Genomic DNA, 25,762 nt, shown 5'->3' on the forward strand with positions numbered 1-25,762 from the left:
ACGCCTCTATGTTTACGGGTTTGAATCCCTCTGGAAATTCATGGTCCAGCACCTCATCGGTGAAACATAGGGGGTGTGCAGCACCCCTGTATTTGGGTGTACCGTGGTGTTCAGATGTTTGTTGTGTTGTATTTCATACTGGAGCACGCTTACGTGGCCCGTATATGGATCTGGTTGTGCCGTCCTTTTGATGCGAGCCCTCGCATGGATCGCGTACTGGCTTATGTGCGGCGTCGTTTGCTGCTCTGTATTGGCCACGAGGTCGTCTATCCGACCGGATGGCCGTTTTGTTTTCTAATTGCGGGGGATCTAAGGCCTCCTCGTCGAATTCGGGTAGCAACTTTCGCTTCGGATAGCTCTTGGTGTGGCGATTACCGCCGTACTTCGCTGCAGTGTTGAGTACTTTACTCCATTTGATTCTAAGAGTGTCTTGTGCAGCTCTAAGCCTTTGCTTCTGCTTTTTTAGACTCTTTGCCGTGGCAACAAGCCTTTGATGGGCATTATGTTGCTCCGGGCGCCTGTCCGGTGTGATGTCATCCGGACTGTTATCTTCGACGGAGTCGGGTTGTCCGGTTTGCTTCTCCGTGTTGCCTTGGTCGGGCGATGGTTCACCCTGCTCTATCGCTGGGTCTATATGACCGTTGTTTCTGCCGAGGCGGGATTTGGAGCGGCGCTTACGCCGTCGCTTTGACTACTTCTCGAGGGAATAACCCTTTGTTGCGTCCTTCCGTTCCTCTTCATCGTTTTCTTTGGGTGTGTCCACCATGAATACATCATATGATGAAGTGGGTGTCCAGTGCCCCGTGGGCAGTGGTTCCTGTTCGTCTCCTGCATCATCGTCCATACCGTCGATGTCTTCGGAGTCGAGGTCGAGCATGTCGGTCAAATCTTAGACAGTGGCTACTAAGTGGGTGGTGGGTGGGCGGCAAATTTCTTCGTCATCCGCACCCCAATCCGGCCGGACATAGTTCGGCCAGGACTCTCCTGACAAGGAGAGAGACCTTAATGAGTTCAGTATGTCGCCGAAGGGCGAGTGGTCAAATCTTAGACAGTGGCTACTAAGTGGGTGGTGGGTGGGCGGCAAATTTCTTCGTCATCCGCACCCCAATCCGGCCGGACATAGTTCGGCCAGGACTCTCCTGACAAGGAGAGAGACCTTAATGAGTTCAGTATGTCGCCGAAGGGCGAGTGCTAAAAGATATCCGTGGAGGTAAACTCCATGGTTGGCACCCAATCGGATTCGATAGGCACGGGCGCAGGCGGTTCGGAATCCGTGGCCGGGGAAGGATCTGGCAGTGTGGCATCACGGCTCTCGTGAAGGGTAAGGTCGATATTCGGCTCGATCGCCGTTGAGGGTTCGGCCTCCGTGAAGGAGTCTATCCACCCGTCCATGGATGGTGCGCCTGGTTCCGAATTGAGGGTCGGAGCGGTTGCCGGCGCGATCTCCTGGACACTGTCTGATGGCAGAGCTAAATCATGCTCATCGTGATCGCGTGGCGCACTAAGTAGGGGCTCGAATCTGTCGAAGATCAAGTCTCCGCGGATGTCGGCCATGTAGTTTAAACTTCCAAACCTGACCTGATGGCCAGGGGCGTAACTCTCGATTTGCTCCAGATGGCCAAGCGAGTTGGCCCGCAGTGCGAAGCCGCCGAATACAATGATCTGTCCGGGGAGAAAAGTCTCACCCTGGACAGCATCGCTATCGATGATCGAAGGAGCCATCAAGCCTAACGGCGACGACACAGAGGAACTCTCAATGAAAGCACCAGTGTCGGTGTCAAAACTGGCGGATCTCGGGTAGGGGGTCCCGAACTGTGCGTCTAAGGCGGATGGTAACAGGAGGCAGGGGACATGATGTTTTACCCAGGTTCAGGCCCTCTTGATGGAGGTAAAACCCTACGTCCTGCTTGATTATTCTTGATAATATGTGTAGTACAAGAGTTGATCTACCACGATATCGGAGAGGCTAAACCCTAGAAGCTAGCCTATGGTATGATTGTATGTTATCCTATGGATTAAAACCCTCCGGTTTATATAGACACCGGAGGGGGTTAGGGTTACACAAGGTCGGTTACAAAGGAGGGGATATACATATCCGTATTGCCTAGCTTGCCTTCCATGCCAAGTAGAGTCCCATCCGGACACGGGACAAAGTCTTCAATCTTGTATCTTCATAGTCCAACAGTTCGGCCAAAGGATATAGTCCGGCTGTCCGGAGACCCCCTAATCCAGGACTCCCTCTCCCGCGCTGGCTCACGAGTACCCAGACACACCTCGTCTAGCCCTGCCGTGCAAGCCACGTGTCAGGGCGGGGCTATACATGCCCCGGGGGCTCCCCGCAGTAGGGAGTCCCCTCCCACGTGCCAGTGATGGACCAGCAATCACCATGGCAATTTGTGCCCTTCCTTGCGCTAACCTGCAGGAACTTCCTGAGGACTATAGCGGGTGGTACCGCGGACTCTCTCTCTCTCTCTCTCTCTCTTCTCCCATGCAATTCGCTTGCGCATTAAAAGGGGGTTCCTGAGCATCGCGACTCAGGAGCTCTTACTGGCTCTCCAGCCCTCACCCCCTGGCCTTGACCACGGCATCGCGACTTGGCATACCAGCGGTGGCTGAGCTCGCTCGAGGGCTGGGACCTGAGGACGTAGAGCACACAGGAGAGCACGGAGAAGAGGAAGAAGCTCACACGGGCCCAACCTAGCTACCCAACAGTGGACGATGCCCAAGTTTGGCGCAACACGAGGAACCAGCTTCGGAACGCCAAGATAAGTCTCGCGCCTGGATCAACCCAGCACTATGGCATAAGACCCTCGCCTCTCGCTGCCCTGCTACGGCAATGTCGCCTCCCTCTCGCATCATCAGGAAGCTGCTTGCGCGCTAAAGGGGAGATCTTGAGCATCGTGCCTTAGGAGCTCTTATTGGACCTCGGGCCGCTCACCTCCTGGCCTTGACCACGACATCTCGGCCTGGCATACCAGCGACGGCTGCAGCCTGCCTGGGGACCGGGACCTGTCAGCGTAGAGCACCAAGCTGTCGCGGGATTGGAAAGGGGAAACCGAGCCTCAGCAGGACATGCGCTCGCAAATTATCATGAAAAGGATAATATCAACTAAAGACATTACAGATTCTTTACACACACTCACGGGGTCCGTTCTGATTCCTCGCAGGAAACAAAAGAAAGGAGTTCCTAGGAGCTCTATCTACGCGTGCCGAACAGCGCCAACGCCATCATCAATAGTGGGCCTCCGGAGGCCGGCGTCAACCCCATCCAGATCATCGACGGCGGTGGCCGGACGCTGCGGCCTTGATCCGAGCATGGCGAGAGCTCGGGGGCACGTAGCTGTCGTCGCTTGTCTCCGGAGACTCGACGAGCTCGGGAGAATCGCTGGACCACCAGGACTCACCACTGTCCCTGGAGGAGCTGCGGGCGAGGCCAGCAGCAGGCCCGGCGCCAGCTGCTGCGCCGTCCTGGCGACCCCCTTCAGGGCAGCACTCCAAGCGGAGGCCTTCCTCATTGAAGACCTTGAAGAATAGAGTGGAGGAGTCGTCGTACTCGAAGTGGATGGCGAGGGCGCCTTCCCCGCAGCAGACTCGAGCGACCTCGCCCCAGCCGCGAGTCATGAAGATCTTTTCGGAGGAGACGGCTTCAACCTCCGCTCTAGTTGCAGGGGCATCGCAGTCGGCGTGCTGCAGCCAAAGCTGAAAGTGCAACTATCCCTAGGTGGTTTTGGTAATTCATAACAACATATAGCTCATTGAGCTAATGCTATTCCAAGATGATTATTTCAGGAAATCTCAATGATTGGCATGGCATGGATGTGAAAGTGGAACCCTCAAAATGCTAAGGACAAAGGATTGGCTCAAGCTCAAAAGCTCAAGACTCTTCATTTTATATTTTAGTGATCCAAGATCACATTGAGTCCATAGGAAAAGCCAATACTATCAAGGAGGGATGAGGTGTTGCTTAATGAGCCTCTTGCTTCATGTGCTTAGTGATATGCTCCAAAACCCTCAACTACTTTCCCATATCCACATATGACCTAAACCCTAAGCCAAACTCGGTCCTACCGATTCTTCCTATCCGACGCCACCGAGTTTCACTTGTCATTAGCCACTGCCAAACCCTAGCAATTCGGTTCTACTGATAAGGATCTCGGTCTCACCGAGATGGGGTTGCAAACTCTCGGTTTCCCTTTCGTAACTTTTCGGTCTTACCGAAAGAGAGAATCGGTCCCACCGAGATTGCAATGTAAACTCAGTGTTTCCCCTTTGTAACTTTTCGGTCTCACCGAGTTCCACTCGGTCTCACCGAAAGAGCAAATCGGTCCCACCGAGTTTGCCTGACCAACTCTCTGGTTAGCTAATACCAAATTCGGTCTCATCAAGTTTGTGTAATCGGTCTCACCGAGATTACGTTATGCCCAAACCCTAACCGAATCGGTCCTACCGAGTTGCATGTCAGTCCCACCGAAATTCCTAACGGTCACTAGATTTACTATTTCGGTCAGACCGAGTTTTCTGATTCGGTCCCACCGAGATTGGTAAATTGTATGTAACGGTTGGATTTTGTGTGGAGGCTATATATACCCCTCCACCTCCTTCTCATTAAAAGAGAGAGCCATCAGAACACACACACCATTCCAACTCATATGTTCTGAGAGAGAACCACCTACTCATGTGTTGAGATCAAGACATTCCATTCCTACCATATGAATCTTGATCTCTAGCCTTCCCAAGTTGCTTTCCACAAAAACCCTCTTTCCACCAAATCCAAATCCTATGTGAGAGAGTTGAGTGTTGGGGAGACTATCATTTGAAGCACAAGAGCAAGGAGTTCATTACCTACACACCATTTGTTACTTCTTGGAGAGTGGTGTCTCCTAGATTGGCTAGGTGTCACTTGGGAGCCTCCGACAAGATTGTGGAGTTGAACCAAGGAGTTTGTAAGGGCAAGGAGATCACCTACTTCATGAAGATCTACCACTATTGAGGCAAGTCCTGCGTGGGCGATGGCCATGGTGGGATAGACAAGGTTGCTTCTTCGTGGACCCTTTGTGGGTGGTTGCTTCTTCGTGGACCCTTCGTGGGTGGAGCCCTGTGTGGACTCACGCAACCGTTGCCCTTGGGTGGAGCCCTGTGTGGACTCGCGCAACCGTTACCCTTCGTGGGTTGAAGTCTCCATCAACGTGGATGTAGGATAGCACCACCTGTCCGAACCACGGGAAAAACATCCGTGTCTCCAATAGCGTTTGAATGCTCCAAACCCTTCCCTTTACATTCTCGCAAGTTGCATGCTTTACTTTCCGCTGCCCATAAACTCTTTGCATGCTTGCTTGAGTGATGTGATGATTGCTTGACTTGTCCTAAATTAGCTAAAATCTGCCAAGAACTAAAATTGGGAAAAGGTTAAGTTTTATTTGGTCAAGTAGTCTAATCACCCCCCCTCTAGACATACTTTCGATCCTACAAGTGGTATCAGAGCCTTGGTCTCCATTTGCTTGATCTCCATAGCTTTTGGTGGTCATAGCCTTGGTTTCACAACCTAGGAGAGTATGGCGTCTAGCGAGGGAAATTATCACCGTAGAGGTCCTTACTTTGATGGTACTAATTTTGCTAGTTGGAAGCATAAAATGAAAATGCATATTCTTGGACATAACCTCGCTGTTTGGGCTATTGTGTGTGTTGGTTTGCAAGGTGACTTCTTTGACGGGAGAGAACCAAACCGTGAAGCTACCGCGGATGAGTTGAAGATGTTGCAATACAATGCTCAAGCTTGTGATATTCTCTTCAACGGATTGTGCCCCGAAGAATTCAACAAAATCAGCCGCCTTGAGAATGCAAAGGAAATTTGGGACACTTTGATTGATATGCACGAAGGTACCGACTCCGTCAAGGAATCCAAGTTGGATGTGCTTCAAAGCCAACTTGACAAGTTCAAGATGAAGGATGGTGAAGGTGTCGCTGAAATGTACTCTAAGCTTGCTCTCATCACAAATGAGATTGCCGGCTTAGGAAGTGAAGAGATGACCGATAGATTCATCATCAAGAAGATCCTAAGAGCCTTGGATGGAAAATATGATACCGTGTGCACATTGATCCAAATGATGCCCAATTACAAAGATCTCAAGCCAACGGAGGTGATTGGAAGAATTGTTGCTCATGAGATGTCACCTAAGGATAAAGAGGAACTTCACAACAAATCAAGTGGTGCCTATAAAGCCTCATGTGAAGCCCCTACATCATCAAGTGAGAAACAAGACTTCAATGAAGAATTGAGCTTAATGGTGAAGAACTTCAACAAGTTCTACAAGAGTAGAAGCAAAGATAGAAGCTCCAAGTCAAGGTCCTACAATGACAAAAGATCTTCTAGTAGAGAGCGAAACTGTTACAATTGTGGAAGACCCGGACACTATTCCAATGAGTGTACGGCTCCCTACAAGAGAAGAGAAGATTCTCCAAAAAGAAGAAGCAAAGGATCACCACCAAGAGAGAGAAGGAGTAAAGATGATCGTTATGAACGAAGATACTCACGGAGAAGCAAGGATTCGGAAAGGAAGGAAAAATCATCAAGGAGCTACACAAGACGAAGACATCAAGCTCATGTTGGTGAATGGGTATCCGGCTCCGACTCTGACAGCCACTCCGAGAGAAGTTACCACTCCGACTCCTAAGATACTCAAGATGAAGGTGTTGCCGGTCTAGCACTTGTGTCAACCAACTCCTACGACATATTTGACTCACCAAATGAAGGAATTGGAAGATGCTTCATGGCCAAAGGTCCTAAGGTAACACACCCCGAGTATGTTGATTTCAATAGTGATGAAGATGACTTGTTAGGTGATGATTTGCTTGGTGACAACTCTAGTGATGAATACTATGATGAAAGACCAATTAATCATGCTAAAACGAGTGACAATGATAAGGAGAAGATTGAGGCTCTAACTAAAGAACTAAAAACTCTTAAGTTAGCTCATGACACTATCTTCGAAGATCATCGAGAACTTTTAAGAGCTCATGAGAAACTACGCTTTGAAAAGCTCAATCTTGAGCAAGAGCATGAGTTCTTAAAGGCAAACAATGATGATCTCCGCAAGAAAAGTTCTTCTTACATTGCCAAGCGTTTACTCTTATCCACTTACATGCCTCAAGTCAAGTCTAACAAGAAAGATTCTTCCTCTAGTAGTAACAGTGATCATGCTAAATCCAATATTGTTGCTTCTAGTAGTTCTCTTGATTCCACTAATGATTCTCTTAGCCAAGTTACACTTGAGCAAGAAAATAGCTTATTGAAGGGAATTATAGAGAAAGGAGTGTACAAAAGCCTTGCCGGGAGTAAGCAATTCGAGGAAATTGTGTGCAAGCAAGGAATGCACCGGAAGAATCAAGGTGTTGGTTTTGAACGAAAGTTCAATGCCAATGGAGTTGAATGGGAAGAAGATCAATACCCCAAGACAAAGTTTGTCCCTCAACAAGAGAAGTATACTTCTTTCAAGGGGACACAAGCTCAAGATGATCTTCCACCACAAGACTACGAGCAAAAAAGCAAGGACAAGCTTCAAGAGGAAATTGATGCATTTGAAGAAGCTCCTAAGACCTTAGTCAAGTGGATTCCCAAGACTACTTCAAGTTCCACTTCATCAAGTATGACTACAAATCCAAGGATTCCCATCAAGATGATGTGGATCCAAAAGAAGAAGAACTAGAGAGTTCTTGAGGGTGACTCCGCCAACATACTTCACTCTTATCATTTTGGCAAGAACAAGTGTAATCAACTTCCACATCTTGCACTAGTTCAAGGAGTCACAAACCCTCTTGTTGGTAAGACAAGGGACAAGGTAACCTAAAAGTTTTCATGGACATCATCTTTTGTGTGCATCACTCTATGTCTATGGATATCCTTGTTTGTTCCTTGTGGGACTAACCCATGTAGGTATTGAAAGTGCAATTCACTCAAATGGATAGCTCCAAGAGATCTACATCAACATTGAGCATCCACATCTTTAATATCTACATGAAGTCATCATCGACAAAACCCAAGGTTAGTTCATCCCTCTTAGGGGGGATATCACATCTAGGGGGAGCTTTACTCTAAGACTTGAGCTAAAGCAACTCTAAAGATGTGAACACAACAATGCTTTATGTAAAAGTGGTAACCCCACTTGAGCTTAAACGATGAGTATGACCTATGATCAAGTGTTCTCACTTGACTCCTAAGTCAATGTACTCATATATAGATGACCTAGTCATCGCAAATTGCTTGATAAATGCTAGAATTGGTTGTGCATGCCTTGCCACATATTTCATTTGCCATCTTATTGTGTGAGCATGTTGATTGCATATTTTACTCATTCGAGGACATCCACTTGTTTTTTTGATTGCTTGGTTTTATCCTCTTTTGCCAAGTGGATGGACAAGAATGCCTAAGAATGTCCTCTAGCTATCTATGCTTTTCTCGTCTCAAACTCTATTCATGCTGCATCACAAAATTTGATCAAGTCAGATTCGAACCACTCTCTGTGAGGAGCGCTCGGAGTCCCCGATTCGTCATAGACTTAAACTTCCAAAACCTCTTTATGATTCTCGGTCTGACCGATACTCCACTTTCGGTCCTACCGAGATCATTAAGTTGATCTAGGTTTTCGATCTCGGTGCAACCGATTTGAACCTTTCGGTCACACTGAGTTTCAGTAACTGCACGCAGTTATGAATCTCGGTGCCACCGAGTTATTCCACTCGGTCACACCGACAGGGTCGGGCTATATATAGTCACGGGCAAAATTTGGAAATTTCTCCGAACCCCTTCGCCCGCGCGATAGCCTGCTCCGCCCTCGAGGTCTCCGGATCATCTTCTCGCCGCCAGCAGCCTCCAGTCGCTGGTCTCCGTCACCGTCAACGGGAATTCTGCCCCGCCGTTGCCGCCGTAGCAAGTCCCCGCCGAACTAGGGTATGGACTTGATCTTTGTGCTATTCCTCAATCTGATTTCTAGCACATTGTGATCGTATTGTTTCTAGCCACGTTTGATAAACTTCTATCCAGTCAAAACACTCATAGATTAGGTTTGATTCGAAAATTCTAGGTTTAGGTTTCCGCCGAAACTATCTCGGACCCACCGAGTTGAAAAACTCGGTCCCACTGATTTGGCTTATGCCATTGCACAAGTGAGACTCGGTCTGACCGAGAATTACTTATCGGTGTGACCGATTTTTGAACTCAATGAAACCCTAGTAGTCTCGGTGCCATCGAACTGTGACTCGGTCCTACCGAGTTCACTAGTTTAGGTTCCAAAACTGCTTCGGTATCACCGAGTTTGAAAATCGGTAGATCCGAGATGATTTCAGTGGGAAACTAAAACTAAGTTTTTGGATCATTCTTTTTGCAAAAGTCTCTGCATTTTGTGATGCTCATCCACTCTATCTCCTCTATAATCTATTCACAAGGTCAGCAGTCAGTTTGCAGCATGTCAGACCAGAGCGATAGCCAGAATCTGTCAGAGCAGCAAGTGGTGATGAGTGAGGGCACTAGTCCCTCCAGTTCATCTGATGAAGGCAGCAAGAGCACTCCTAGCAATTTGCCAAAGGCTGCCACGAGACAAAGGAAGAAGAAAACTTCAGACTCTGAAGATGAGGACTATGTGGCAGAGGAAGAGGCCACTTCCAAGAGAATTGAACCAGCTCAAGGCACTAAGCCAGGTCTGAAAATCAAAAGGCCAGCAGGCAGGCAGCCCATGTCAAAGGCTAGAGCCTCAACTGAGAAGCCCACTTCCCAAGAGCCAGCTGCAGCTGAGGGCAAGAAAAGGAAGGAGAGGGTGAAGAAGACTGTGGCTAGAGTGCTTGCCAAAGCTTCCATCATGGAAGAGAAAGAGGAAGAAGAGGCAGCTGCACCAGCGCCCAAGGCACCCAAGCTAATGGGAGATGCCATAAGGTCAGGGGGAGCTGCATCCAAGCCCAAGGAAGCACCTAAGGCTGCATCTAAGCCTAAGAGTGCACCAAAGAGAAACACAAGAAGCATCCCAGCCACTGAGAAGAACAAGGCCCCAGTGCCTGAAGCTGCAGAGGAAGAGGAAGAGAATGTCCTTCGGAAGCTCAAGCCCAAGATCCCAGACCACAACGATGCTCATCCTGTGGCTGAGGATATGAAGCTCAGGAGAGACTCAGGGCTCAGGAAGTGGAGAGAAGCAGATCCATATGCTTCTAGGAGAAGGACTGCAGTGGACTACAGGTTTCATACCAAGGAGCAGCAGGATTTCTATGAGACAGTGCTACTTGACAAGAAGCCAATTGTATGTGACATGAGATGGGTCGACTGGACCTATATCAAGGACAATGAAGAGTACTACCCTGGAGTATTTGACAGCTTTAGTGCGTGTGGAGTTGCAGACTTTGTTGGGCAGAAGATCACAAAGTGGAACGAGGAGCTAATCATGCAATTCTACTCCACAGCACACTTTTATCCGGATGGCAGGATCACATGGATGTCAGAGGGTACAAGGTACCACTCTACTGTTGAGGAATGGGCGAAGCTGATCAATGCCCCAGAGGAGCAAGCAGATGACTTGGACATTTATGCCAAGAAAAAGATGGACCACAACTCCATGTCCAACATGTACAAGGAGATTCCGAATGAAGCACTTGACACATTCAAGTTTGGCTCAGTGCATTATCTGCTATCAGGATTGCCTACGATCAACTGGATCCTTAGGCACACCCTTCTGCCCAAGTCTGGAGATCACAAGATGATCAGAGGTCACGCGATCAATTTGCTTCATGTCTTTGACGTGCCTCAAAAATTCAAAGTCATGAGCCTCATAGTGGAAACAATCAAAAGGACTGCAGCAGATCAGAAGAGGAGCTGTGGATATGCCCCTTAGATTCAGGAGCTCATCAACTCCAAGATGGGCACGGGCGTATATTTGTTGGATAAGGAACACCTGCCCATCCGTCCAGATTTCGAAGATAATCAAGTTGTTATGACTGAGAATGAACCATCATCTTCCCATGCACAAGCTCAGAAGGAGAAGGCGAAGAAGGAGAAAGCTGCCAGGATGCCTACTCAAGCGGAGGCATCTGATTACTTCCTGAAAACCAAACAAGAGCAGCTTGGTTACCTGATTACGTCCACCTTGCGGATTGAGCAGAGTATAGCCACCCTGACTCGGAACCAGGCGAGTTTAGAGAGGATCATGGAACAGAGGTTCTATGACTTGGACATCAAGGTGACAGAGATACAGACTGTCGTGGAGCAGCTCCAGAAGGACATGAATGAGAGGAGAGGCAGGACCACGACTGATGCTTTTGCGAGGGTGCCACGAGGTCCGAGGTCGTCTGCACTGCCAGTTGCTGACACCAGAGCTACAACGTCTGCACCATCCACAGCCTCAGTTCCACCAGCTCCAGCATCCACTTCAGCCTCGACTCCGACCACGTCTACCGAAGGCTTCGTCCTTGGAGTGCTCCGGACTCCACCACCACCTGAAGATCAAGCCTGAGCGTCGATCTAGTGCTATGCATTTTCTAGGAACTTTTTGGTAACTTGTTGCCAAAGGGGGAGAAGATGTATAGATCATAGGCTTCGAGAGAGAGAGTGTTGCTTTTCTCTCTTGCTTTATTTGGTGGTTTTTCGAACTTATCTGCTTTTGAGTGCTTGATACTACGTCATCATTTGTGAGACATTGATGATCATGTGTTTGATCATAAGCTACACTTAATGCTTGCTTAATGCCATTATCCTATCTATCTTGTGTGATCATTCATTATTCTTGGTGATGAGTGCATGTATTTCATTCTTATCATTTTGAGCGCTCCACCAAGATGTATGTGACATGGAAGAGTAACCCATGACTCTAACTCTTTGTGCATTTGCAGTCCAAAGCAAATTTTAAATATGCACAAATTTAGGGGGAGCTCTTACTTATCACATACTTCTCAAAGCGACGATATATTTCATGCTTATTATCATTTGTCGAAGCTTTGATCTATATGTTGTCATCAATTACCAAAAAGGGGGAGATTGAAAGTGCAACTATCCCTAGGTGGTTTTGGTAATTCATAACAACATATAGCTCATTGAGCTAATGCTATTCCAAGATGATTATTTCAGGAAAGCTCAATGATTGGCATGGCATGGATGTGAAAGTGGAACCCTCAAAATGCTAAGGACAAAGGATTGGCTCAAGCTCAAAAGCTCAAGACTCTTCATTTTATATTTTAGTGATCCAAGATCACATTGAGTCCTTAGGAAAAGCCAATACTATTAAGGAGGATGAGGTGTTGCTTAATGAGCCTCTTGCTTCATGTGCTTAGTGATATGCTCCAAAACCCTCAACTACTTTCCCATATCCACATATGACCTAAACCCTAAGCCAAACTCGTTCTACCGATTCTTCCTATCCGGCGCCACCGAGTTTCACTTGTCATTAGCCACTGCCAAACCCTAGCAATTCGGTTCTACCGATAAGGATCTCGGTCTCACCGAGATGGGGTTGCAAACTCTCTGTTTCCCTTTCGTAACTTTTCGGTCTTACCGAAAGAGCGAATCGGTCCCACCGAGATTGCAATGTAAACTCAGTGTTTCCCCTTTGTAACTTTTCGGTCTCACCGAGTTCCACTCGGTCTCACCGAAAGAGCAAATCGGTCCCATCGAGTTTGCCTGACCAACTCTCTGGTTAGCTAATTACCAAATTCGGTCTCACCGAGTTTGTGTAATCGGTCTCACCGAGATTACGTTATGCCCAAACCCTAACCGAATCGGTCCTACCGAGTTGCATGTCAGTCCCACCGAAATTCCTAATGGTCACTAGGTTTACTATTTCGGTCAGACCGAGTTTTCTGATTCGGTCCCACCGAGATTGGTAAATTGTATGTAACGGTTGGATTTTGTGTGGAGGCTATATATACCCCTCCACCTCCTTCTCATTAAAAGAGAGAGTCATCAGAACACACACACCATTCCAACTCATATGTTCTGAGAGAGAACCACCTACTCATGTGTTGAGATCAAGACATTCCATTCCTACCATATGAATCTTGATCTCTAGCCTTCCCAAGTTGCTTTCCACAAAAACCCTCTTTCCACCAAATCCAAATCCTATGTGAGAGAGTTGAGTGTTGGGGAGACTATCATTTGAAGTACAAGAGCAAGGAGTTCATTACCTACACACCATTTGTTACTTCTTGGAGAGTGGTGTCTCCTAGATTGGCTAGGTGTCACTTGGGAGCCTCCGACAAGATTGTGGAGTTAAACCAAGGAGTTTGTAAGGGCAAGGAGATCGCCTACTTCGTGAAGATCTACCACTAGTGAGGCAAGTCCTGTGTGGGCGATGGCCATGGTGGGATAGACAAGGTTGCTTCTTCGTGGACCCTTTGTGGGTGGTTGCTTCTTCGTGGACCCTTCATGGGTGGAGCCCTGTGTGGACTCGCGCAACCGTTGCCCTTGGGTGGAGCCTTGTGTGGACTCGCGCAACCGTTACCCTTCGTGGGTTAAAGTCTCCATCAACGTGGATGTAGGATAGCACCACCTATCCGAACCACGGGAAAAACATCCGTGTCTCCAATAGCGTTTGAATTCTCCAAACCCTTCCCTTTACATTCTCGCAAGTTGCATGCTTTACTTTCCGCTTTCCATAAACTCTTTGCATGCTTGATTGAGTGATGTGATGATTGCTTGACTTGTCCTAAATTAGCTAAAATCTGCCAAGAACTAAAATTGGGAAAAGGTTAAGTTTTATTTGGTCAAGTAGTCTAATCACCCCCCCTCTAGACATACTTTTGATCCTACAAAAGCTCAAGGGGACCTCTCGGCGGCATCTTAGCGGCGAAGAACTGCGGGAAGCGAATCCAAGTGCTCTGAGGCATCGCCGCCCACAGCACGAACTCACGCGAGGAGTCCGCGGCATGGACCCCTGGGGCGACGGCGTGCGTCACCGCGGCGCGGAGACCACGGCCCTGGCGCGGGCGGCGGCGCTCGGCGCTCCTCCCTCCAGAGCCCTCGGCTTGAGCGTACAAGGGCAACGGGTACCCAGGAGGTGGCCGCTCGTACCACAGCCGCAACACTACCGGCCTCGCGACCATATCGCGACGATGGGACCGCCTCTTCTTCGGCGGGAGTAGCTCGGGCTCATTGAGGGGAGTCTTGCCCTTCTCCGCAGCAGAGAACCTCCGTATCGGTGCCATGACCGCGCCAGCAAGCAGTGGAACGAGGGAGAAGAAGGAGTGGGAGGAGCAAAAGAAGAGATGGATTACGGGGCCTCCCCCCCACTTCCCATTTATAGCCAAGGGGAGGCCAACCGCCGGCCTCCATGATCTAAGGTAATAATGATCTTTTTTCTGCATGCAGTTAGGACTCATCAAGTCGGACAGTTGCTGAGGCAGCATGGGGAAGCAGAGATGCCTACGTCCAATCAGTCGCCACGCGCCAACCGTGGCCGCAGGCTGATGGGGCCCGCGGCGCTCCGCGCTTGCCCTTTGGCTTCGCCTCAAAGCCAAGCCCGAGCGCGCCTTGGGTCCGGGGGCTATTGTCGGCATCCTGGGGATGGAGGTCCCCAGGCTTGCCTACCTGCGGCCCACGGCGTGGCTCCACCAGCGGCCCTGTATGACCCATCTTCACCAGCAAACACTCAAGACCCTCGCGAGGGGCAAAGCCTCGTGAGGCGGACGACGCAAGACCTCCTTAGGGGCGGCCTCACCAGGCTGGCTCGCGAGGGGCGGAGAGATCAAGGCAAGGGACACCTCACGAGGTTTCTGTGATGCAAGCCATGACGACTGGAGCCAGGCGGGCGCCAGTGCACGTAGTGTCCTCGTTTCCTTTTTGGTGCTAAAGGGGCAAGCGCAGGCGAGGAGTCCCGAGGCATCGATGCAACAAGACCAAGACTAGCAGGACGGCAGGACGGAGGTCACCATGGAGCCCAAGACGGCGTCACCACCAGAGCCTTTGGCAGGCAAAGACTACTTTTCTCAGGATAGCTTGTACTAGTTGTCTCCCTTCGAATTTGGCCGTTGTGAGATCCCTTCCCGCTCAATATTTGGAAACAGGACCAGAGCCTCTATAAATAGGACTAGCCACCACCATAGCAAGGGGGGCGAATCAGAGGGGGGGAGAGAGAGAGAGAGAGCATCAACTCACCAAGCACAAGAACACTTCACCTCGCGAGGCTGTTCTTCCCTTGTAACTGTTCATTCTCAGCCCGAGAGGCAATCCACCACACCACACTGCAGTAGGGTATTACACCACAACGGTGGCCCGAACCAGTATAAATCTTGTGTCTCGTGTTCTTTGGGTTCATCGAGTTAGGCCATGAGATCGTAGAGTGTGCGACCTAGAGAGGGGGAGAGATCTTTGTGCGCATCCCGTGTTTGAACCTCAAGGGTTTTGCCGGAACCCAAAATCCGACAACATCCGTATCTAGACAAATTTAAGACAATAATTTTGAGAGGGAGGGAGTACTATATTACTATATATTTTGCATGACAACAAATAAGATGATCTAAGATACTAATATAAGACCCTATGCATTACATAAGTTGTATCATATGCATGATATGATATGATATTAAGTTACGACAAAATCTACATATGAGAGAATCCACTATAGACCACATACGGAGCAAAATGGGTGAATCTACACTCTAAAATACATTTATATACATCCGTATGTGGTTCATAGTGTAATCTCTACAAAGATTTATATTTAGGAACGTAGGGAGTATTTTCGAGGAGAGCAGCGAAGTAGCGGACGAGCTCGCTTGCTCGCGCTTCGTGTACGAATAGAATAAGGACACGTCTCAGCGTGTATTGAATGCGATGATGTGGGGCAGTAGGAAGGAATGTAGCGCTGAACAGTGCAATACGGAGAGCTGGCCGTTCGATTTGACAATGTCGTGACGGCATGACGTACATCTGTTCCAATGGTACATGATGCATCTACCGGCCCATAACTTATCGCAACGCTCGGGTCTATCATAGAAACGGCGAGTCCATGTGTAGTCCTGCCGCCACGTATTGCACATGCACTATTGATGGCCTCACGTATGCGTTTTCTCCATTTGCCCACTCTGAAAATGACTGTAAATTGAGAGTTAACCTGGCTAAGCCTGAACTTTTCTCTTTTAGACACGATGAACTAGAAAACAGACCTTCATTAATATTACCGGAGTACACATACAGAATACACCATAACATATTCTCAAAAAAAGAAATACACCACATAACAGTGAACTTGATGGCGCCAAAAGTACGTCATTTGCGACTAAATAGCTTCTTCCACACCATTTGCTACTTGACTGCTAAACACACACATCGCACATCGTGAACTTAATTTACAGGTACAATGCGTAAGCCATTTGCGACGAGCTACATAATACCTCAGTTTGCTAATGACACCTAATCCAGCACGCGCATGAAAACATTAGCCACAACTAGTGAGAAACGCTTTGTATCTATAGTTTGCTAAGACTCCGGCGTCAGACCATTCCTTCGTCATCGATGTAACGAAAATCCGACACTTCAAATTTGTCCTTCTTTTGTAATTATAGCAAAATTGTCCGTGTGTTGCAACGGGAAAACAAAAATCATAATGTCCAATGGCCATGACCATATCTTGCTTCATCACCGAGATACACTATCACTCTCATTTTTGTAAAATCGTGAATTTTTTTTGAAAATCATGAACATTTTTTTAAACTCATGAACATCTTCGAAATCGTGAACATATTTTACAGATCTTCAAACATTTTCTAAAATCATGAATATTTTTTGAATTTGATGGTTCCACTCTTCCTTTTGCCATCAAAGTCAAAAGTTGGGCCACCAATCAGTATGGAAGAGAGTGAAAAATGCTTAGACAATCTAGACCTGGACGGATGTGCGACCACTCTCGGTTGTGATTTGTATTGTGTCGTGACAACAGAAACATATAATTCATTCATGTTGTTCGAAGCAACTTCTATGGAAGCAAATTGTATTTTCTTCTGAAGCAAGTTCTAATTTATTAATGTTTGGTTGAAATAAATTTTAATTTTGTTGGATGCACGCACTCGAAACAATCCTTTGGTCGCATGGAACATATTTTTGAAACTAAAGTTTTTGGAACTTCAGGGACAGTCAAAAACAAAAAATAAACCAAACTGAAGTTTTTGCAAGGATCTCCACAATTGAAAACAGCGTACGAATCAAGGAAAAATAATCCTCACGACTGAAAACTTTTTAGGAGGCAAAGAAAATTTTAGGAAGAAAACCATCCCGGTTCATACCAAATTTTTATAAGAAGCAACAATACCGGTTCGTACCAAGCAAAATATTTTTTGGAAACCAACGTTTGTATACACTTTATGCAAGACAACAGTGAACTGCAGGATGATAAGTAAGAACCTTGTAGCCTTCTTTTTACTGTCCGTAATGAGTTGTGTTAGATGACAATATCTGAATCTTTTTTCTTTTGTAGTGGATCCTGTAGCAGTTTACTCAAGATTACCTCTCAAACTACATGATTGGCGGCCGGCCATCTGTTCTTGTTTAGTAAAATACAGCGTTGGAAGCAAACAAGAAAAAAAAATCCACACAACTGAAAACTTCATAGGAAGCGAAGAAAATTTTAGGAAGCAAATGATCCAGTTCCTACGAAGCAAATCTTTTTGGGAAGCAACGATGTTGATTTGGAACCATTGACCCTCACAATTGGAAACAAATAAAATGGCTTAATTAATCATTCCTAAATTTGGGAAGAAGTTGTTAGGAAAAATAGGAAAGAAATTAATTGTAGTCAATACCAAATCCCATCGCTGGGCCTTTACATGTCTGTCTGCATCCACCGTATCTACGTTGGCTCTTCCATCCAGCTTATGCATTAAAAATGATCGGCGTACGCACCCCTGAAATACCGCGGCCATCCCGCATCCCGTCAAGAGTGGACGCCTGGCGATAACGTGAGCAGGCGAGCACGAGCACGCCATCGAATTTTCGGTATTTCCGATCTCATCTTCACTTGAAACTAGTCCGCCAGGTGGTCTTTCTCAGCTGTCATGGGCGTCTCATCTCCTTACCAGACGCTTCCACGCCTCACGAAGATCCTCACCTTGTCGCTCTACGCCATCCTCCCTCTCGTCCTCCTCTTCTACCTCCTCTCCCCTCCTCCCATCGCCGCCCCACCCTCCACTTCCACCTCGCCGCCCCACGGTAACCACGACTCCGCTAATCCATCGCCTGCCTGCGCACATTAATTGCCGCTTCCATGGGCGTGTCCGTGTGCGCCAGCGCAATGACGCGGTTCTTTGTTTGTTCATGGTTTGCAGGTGAGAGGCAGCAGGTGGTGAAGACCGCTGCAGGGGCGCCGCCAGGAACCCAGGGGTCGAAACCGGCGCCGCAGTGCGACTACTCGGAGGGGGAATGGATTCCGGACGCGGCGGGGCCGCGGTACACCGGGACGAGCTGCGGCGCGACGATCAAGCACGAGCAGAACTGCATCGTGAACGGCCGGCCGGACACGGGGTACCTGAACTGGCGGTGGCGGCCGCGCGGGTGCGCGCTCCCGCCGTTCGCGCCCACTGAGTTCCTGGAGCTGGTGCGCGGCCGGCACGTCGCGTTCGTAGGCGACTCGCTCGCGCGGAACCAGTGCGAGTCGCTGGTGTGCCTCCTCGGCTCGGAGTACCCCGTCGAGCTGGTCCTTGACGGCGGCGAGGAGCGCAGGTTCCGGCGGTGGGCGTTCCGGTCGCACAACGCCACGGTGTCGGTGTTCTGGTCGCCGTTCCTGGTGAAGGGCACGGAGAAGCCGTGGGCGCCGGGTGGGCTTGGCTACAACAGGCTGTACCTCGACCAGCCCGACGAGCGGTGGGCGGCGGAGCTCCCGGGCATCGACGTGGTGGTGCTCTCCTTCGGGCAGTGGTTCCTGCAGTCGGCGATGTACTACGAGCGCGGTGCGGTGATCGGGTGCCACCACTGCCCGGAGCCGAACCGCACGGAGACGGGCTTCTTCGGCGTTTTCCGCCTCGCCGTCAAGAACGCCCTCCGCGAGGTCATCGCCCGCTCCAGCGCCGGCCGGGAGAAGCTGGCGGTGCTGACTACGTTCTCGCCGGCGCACTTCGACGGGGAGTGGGACAGCCCGGACGCGTGCGCGCGCACGCAGCCGTACGCTCCGGGAGAGAAGGAGATGTCGTACATGCACAAAGAGATGTGGCGGACGGGCGCGGAGGAGGCCATCGCGGCTGCCGTCGAGGCCAGGTCGCGCGGGTCCGCGGTGACGGTGGAGGCTCTGCAGGTGACGAGGCTCGCGGATATGCGCCCGGACGCTCACCCCGGCCCGTACTTCCATCCCTTCCCGTTCGCCGGCGCCGGCGGCGAGAAGAAGAGGGAGCGGGTGCCGAACGACTGCGTGCACTCGTGCCTCCCCGGCCCCATCGACACGTGGAACGAGATCCTGCTGCAGATGGTAAAGAGATGGAGAGGTGCCTCCTCCTCCAGATGATAGTGATACTGAAATCCAATCATGGTTTTTTTTTGTGCGACTATCACTCCTATATTTGGAACCAAGGAAAGGAAAATAATTTTTGCATGTGTCAAGATTATGCAGAATGTTAGGGCTTTCTGTGATTTTTTTAAAAAAAATCATTGAAATTTTGAAGGATTGTAATGATTTCCGATTGTGGGCCGCGCTACGCGTCGGCCGGCGGACAAGTAGAAAACATCCGCCGCCTAACTGGCCGTTGAACGTGACCTCCCTTGCAACAAGAGCGGTGTTACAGAAATATTTATAACAATGGCCGTCCGATCTATCGTCCCAGCCAGTCGAGGACCTTTTGCAACAGCTACCTTGTTGCGCTTAAGGGATTTGCAACAAGGACCTTGTTGCAAAGGTCCACCGAGGCAGCACGCCACGCGCCTAGGCGCCGCCGCTCGCCGAAGTTGCTTTTCCTCCTCTCCCTCAGCCCCGCGAGCAGCTGCCAGCTCCACTCCAGCACGACGGCGACCTCTCACGTCGGGCACTCCTTCAGTATTTTCTGCAATTAGAGCGATGTTTTTGAAACATGCCTCACGTTGCAAAGTCTGACCACTCACTCTCTAACGTGAGGCACTACTCCGATGCTTTCTACAACTCGGACTATGTTTTTACAAGACCCTTTTTGCGAGAAATATCTTCATCATCGAACCATTTTTAATCTTTGTGAAACATGAGTCTATTGCAGAAACATTTTGAAACAAGACCCCTGCTACAGGGAAAAAAATCTTCACCACCGAATCATTTTGTCTCTTTCTGAAACTAGTCTTGTGTTGCGGAAATTTACTGAAACAAGACCCTTATTACAGGAAAAAACACTGACTATAGGACTGACTTGTGGCCAGCGTGAGCGCTCAATCAGGATTGATCCAACGGCTAAGCAAGTGGCGGACGGTGCGCTTGCATCCGCCGGCTGAAAGGTAGCATTTTCCGATTGTAATTGCATGTGTCAAGATTATGCAGAAATGCAACTAAAAAAAGATTATGCAGTATGTTACGGGTTTCTGTGATTTAAAAATAAATCATAGAAAAATTGAAAGATTGTAATCCTTAGGAATATCCCTCGCAAAAAAGAAGTAATCCTTAGGAATATATTCTACTGTTGGTCTGACAAGTTAATCTTATAAGATTTTTTTCTTACTATTTGATTTGCACTATATTTCAAAGAAAAATCATCATCAACTCAAAGCCTTGTGAAAGAAATTCATTGTATTTTTCTCTTGACATAATAAACTAGTAGAATTTAAATGGACATGACATTCTAATCCTACAAGTTTTCCTAGTTTTGCGTAGAACCCTGAATCAAAGGGTCCAAACAGTGGTTTTAGTGCTTGAACGCTTCCCCTTTTCGCGGAGTGCTAGAGTTTTTGTTGGTTGCGTGTGCATCGGCGCTCCGCGGGTGACACGGGTACGTGCCGCCCTCCTCAGATGGCGCGCCGCCCCGCCCTCAAATGCGCATCTTGTCGAGGTGTTACATTTCCGTTCCAATGAAAATCAGTTGCTCGATATCGGTAGCGCCGTCGCATCGAGAGAGCGGGAGTCCCAGCAAGCAGGCAGCAGCGGATACGCTCTGCTGCCATATGATATCCCGCCAGCCAGAGCAAGCACCAGTTGGGAAATCGACAGAGACGCTCTACGCCTTTCTCCTCTTAGGCCCTGTTTGGATACTCTTATGCCTTCTACGATGGAAGGTGTTTCCAGAGATGCTTAGAAAAATAAACCGGGTTTTTTAAAAGCACCGGTGCCTATTTCTAAAGGAGAGATGCTTAATTAAGCGTCTATCCCGTATAAATAAACATCGGTGCTTAAAAAAAGTCTGGTTTATTTCTCTAAACACCTCTCCTAACACAGTTAGAGTTAGAGTTATTTTCTAACCCACTCTAACCCAAATAAACACCTCTCCACCAGGATAGTTGGGTTAAATGGAAATATCCCACTCTAACCCTCCCTGTTTGGATACTTTTAGGTTATTTGAGCCTCCAACTAACCTAAACTATCTCTAACCCCATGATCCAAACAGGGCCTTAGTCTTACTGGCAGCTCTGCAGAGCTTTTTCTGTCACCGTTACCCATCAGATCAGGACGTCGCTTTTCGCAAAAAAAAGGACATCGCTAACTGATATGAAGGTGCCTACTGCCTGATTTGGGCGAGCTCCTTAGAATAACTGTGCAGTGCAGGCATACAATGTTCAGCCTAGTTTAGAAGGGCCTGAAATGGATTGGTTTGGAACCACCAACCATCACTAGTTAAGCATTGCCACTTGCCAATATATGACAGCTGGAAGAGCAGTTATATACGTCAAATAGTAGTAGGAGTCAAGCACTTAAAACTGGCATTACCATTGCAGCCTACCCCTAAATCCTTTACAGAATGAAGCATCAACTACAACTACCCAATAATGCACAGCGAACAGTCCTGGAGACCAAAAAGACGACGAGAGCACAAGTGACCTCAACTCGACACGCACAATAACCGACCATTCATTACATAAACTTGAACACAGGTAACATTTTCAGTTTATGAAGTTTCTACAGCTGAGTAGCGGAGTATTATCAACCAAAAGATTAAACAAATAATAAGAAGAAAATACTGTATATGCGGTAGGATACAGTATGATCTACCCTTCTTTTTCCGACTTAGCTTCTTACCAATCGGGCAAACTGGACAAGGAGATGCCCATGTTATCATTATGATGCCCTTTGTTAAATATGATAGTCCCATCCAGGAGGTTCTTCACATTGTACAAATTACAACAACACCTGCAAACAATCAGGCATTAGATCGCTAGCAAGATTACATTCTCTGATCAACATGTAAATATTGTCACTGATATCTAGGCTTGAAACTGAGTGTACTCATAGGCGTGCCTAAGCGCTGAGCGCAGGCCTACCACTTCGCTTTTTGGGCAGGCATTGAAAAAAGCGCTCAGACGCCTAGGGTTAGACAAAGGCGAGCGGGGTGAGCAAAACAGAGGAGAGCAAGGCGGCCAAATGTGGGGCTTTATTCCCTGACCTCACCACCCATCTTCTTCCCCGACCAAGTGCTGCTGGACCTCGAGCTCCCCTTCCCCGACCCCACTGTCAGTCCTTCCCCCTCCTCCCTGATCTCGGAATCCTCTGTCTAGACTGGAGCCTGATGGCTTCTCTTCCCGACCTTGCCGCTGCCAGCGTTCTTCCCCAACCTCGCCGCTGCCAGCTTTCTTCCCCTTCCCTGACCTCTAAGCTCCTCCACATTCATCCTTCCCCAACATGCTTGCGAGTTTAGATGCCTTACATGCTTTGAAAATTGTTGGGAGCCCATGTTCCTATTTGTAACGTTGGTATAGAACGCTTAAGGACCCTCGCTCATTGCACTAAGTTGAGGGACAACGCTCCCTCAGCGCCTAACACTTAAAAAACCCTCTTGTAAACTATAAAATTATTGAACCATTCCTAGGATGGAAATTGACTTATAGCATCAAACATTCCTAACTTGAGATGGCTTAAAGAAATGATAAATAAATAAAAAGATGGTTGAGGATTTGAGAATAAAGAAATAATAAGATAATAAAATAATCTAACCTGTCTTTTACCAGTGAAACATTTTTTCCACTCTTAAATATAAAAAATTGTTGTATCATTGGTAACTATTTTTTTCATAAAATTGTTTGCACACACAAATCAAAATCATCGCTTTTCGCTTAATATCATTGGCCATTATGTTCGTGTACGTCCTACCACATTTAAACAGAAAGGCAAAAATACACTTATTAGATAAGTGAGACAATGTTCTTTGTTTATTTTCATAATCCTTTCAAGTCCAATTACAACGCTTAAAACTTCTGGACAAAAACATGCCGACTTCAAACCCAAATAAGATCGCAGAATGTTCAGAATCTTTTAAGCCATCTTTCTGTAAATTTTGAGTTTTTAATTTTTACATATGAATGTAACATAAAACAAAACATTTTCATCAAATCAACTAGCAGATACAATTTTAAAACATTATTAATATAATATATACTTAATACTGTAGAAAAATATTTATCCAAACCTAACATAAGACAAAACATTTTAATTTAGCAAAAAAAATCATGCAATCTGGTACATACATTTTATTATTCTACTTTAGCAAAGTACAATATCATAATTTTTTATTTTGCCAATGGCTTGACTACGTTTATTATGATTGATGTGTTTATTCATATTCTTGTGAACTGGATGTGTAATTCTACAAAATTCATTTGTTTTTTAAGTGAAAAAATTGGATCTCAATAATCGATATGAGATTAGGCTTATTGATTCGACGATATGTTTTTTTATGAAAATTCTGATCATTGATGGTAAAAAAATTAGCAACACTAGAAGGTGGATAATTTTATACTATGTTGAATTAGATTGGACTAACTCAACTATTTATCGTCCATAATCTTGATACAACTATACACCCATCTATTATACTATGCTTTGTCACAGCTAATCCTACACTTTCATAGTTGGTTATTCATCTTCATAATTACTTATCTTTTGCTATATTTCTTACTTAGCTTAGTTACCGTGCAGAATAGTGGCACCCATATGTAATGTTGTACAACCTAATTGGATCGTGGACATGTGGCACAATATAAGTGCTATAACACTCATTACTCTAGATCTTTGTACTTAAATATCTAGGTCTAGATAATTTCTACTTACCCATACTTCTCATATTTTCCATGATACATAGTAATTAGTTTACTTCCTCTTCATAACAAATAATTAGCGTCACATATTTTTCTATATTCTTCAAAAATATTCCAAGTATGCATTGCATTTTTCAACACAAATCAATAGTCCGACTTAAATAACTCACATTTCTAAATGTGCTTATGTAGTCTGATTGACCTAATTTGACTAACTTTACTATTTACTGTGCTTCAATTTTTGAATTGTTAGTAATGGAAATTAATTTAATATTAACACTTTCTAATCAATTGCTTGAATTAAATAACTTATGACATAGTAAGTGTGCAATTTAATTATGTAGCCTCTGATAGTGTAGAGTTGTATTGACGATATCCAAACCATCTACTTCTAGATCTAATGTTAATGGTCATGAGATATTTAAATAAACTTAGTCACAAGAAGAAAGCAATTGCATCCGTACAATCAGGTAGCAACATAAGTATATAACACATCCTTAATACTGTATTTTGTGCCTTGTAATTAATTTATATCAAACGGTTAACTAGTTTATATTTGCAAACACAAAAATGACCGATCATCTTCTGATTAGTCCACCTCAATTCAACACATTATCATTCCATCCACCTCCTAAAGTTGCTACTAATTCACCAAAAAGAATATACATATTCAGTAAAAAGGAAATCATCGTATCAAGAACCACAATCTCATACAGAGGTTCAAAAATTTCACTACAAGATTAAGCTGGAGTTAAAGGCAAACAATATCTTACCTCTCAATCGGCTCCAACACCGCCGCTGCCACCAAGCGGGTACGAGACGACCTCTCTGACCACCGGCGCGACTTCTACCAGCGCAATGTCCATACCATACCCGGAGACAGGCAAAAGCTTGAGCTCACGGAGCACGCAAAAGGCCTCGGCCATACGGCCACGCGGCACATCGACGGCGACGGCGCACCGCGGGACCCAGTTGTCGGGGCGGAACCCGTCGGGCACCTCGAGCCCCGTGTCCTTGCGCAGCAGCTCGCAGAGCTGCGCGTGGAGGCCGAGCAGCGCCGCCGATGGCGTGGGCGAAAGGAAGAGGACCCCCGCATCAAGGGATGACGGGGGCGACGCGAGCGAGGAGAGCGCGAGAGGGAGCGGGTCGATGCGGGAGGCGAGCGCGCGGAGGGCGGGCGCGAGGCGGAGCGGGTCGGGGAGCGCGGCGGCCGGGAGATGCAGCAGCGGGAGGTGCGGGCGGGACGCGGTGTCGATGAGGCGGCTGCTGAGCTGCCGCCGGGCGAGAGCGTTCCACGCCTTGAGCACCTGGTTCTCCAGCGCGGGATCGAAGTAGAGCTCTACCGCGTAGTGCCCGGAGGGGGCCGGCGGCGGCGCCGCCGCCGCCGCGCGGGGGGTGCCCGGGGGAGTCGTCGCGACCGCCGCCGGGGTGGAGAAAACACCCCCGCCGCCTCCGCCTCCGCCGGCCGCGGAGGGCGTGGTACCTTGCGCCATGGCGAGGGCGGCGAACTCCGGATGCGCGATTCCGACAGGGATGCGATGCGAGGGGGTCGGAGGAGTGGGATGTTGGGTTTTCCGCTGGGAGGTGAGAAATTTGGGAGATCTCGTACGACTGAGCTAC

The 25,762-nt window shown here is 47.7% G+C and overlaps 2 protein-coding genes across 2 annotated transcripts; one reads left to right on the forward strand and one right to left on the reverse strand.

The window, feature by feature from the left end:
* The first annotated feature begins 17,836 nt into the window (after positions 1-17,836).
* Positions 17,837-19,692, forward strand: LOC123107003 (protein ALTERED XYLOGLUCAN 4). The gene is made up of 2 exons (XM_044529014.1): positions 17,837-18,166; positions 18,283-19,692. The coding sequence occupies exons 1-2, from the start codon at positions 18,013-18,015 to the stop codon at positions 19,449-19,451; spliced, it is 1,323 nt and encodes a 440-aa protein (XP_044384949.1). The 5' UTR covers positions 17,837-18,012; the 3' UTR covers positions 19,452-19,692.
* Positions 19,693-21,946: 2,254 nt separating this feature from the next.
* On the reverse strand, positions 21,947-25,749 carry LOC123103626 (uncharacterized). The gene is made up of 2 exons (XM_044525272.1): positions 24,916-25,749; positions 21,947-22,241 (listed from the first exon to the last, which is right to left on the reverse strand). Exon 1 carries the CDS (start codon positions 25,633-25,635, stop codon positions 24,919-24,921), a length of 717 nt encoding a protein of 238 aa, XP_044381207.1. The 5' UTR covers positions 25,636-25,749; the 3' UTR covers positions 21,947-22,241; positions 24,916-24,918.
* Positions 25,750-25,762: the final 13 nt, after the last annotated feature.

Source organism: Triticum aestivum, chromosome 5A (assembly GCF_018294505.1).
Source record: "Triticum aestivum cultivar Chinese Spring chromosome 5A, IWGSC CS RefSeq v2.1, whole genome shotgun sequence".
In the NCBI taxonomy this organism is placed as follows: Eukaryota; Viridiplantae; Streptophyta; class Magnoliopsida; order Poales; family Poaceae; genus Triticum; species Triticum aestivum.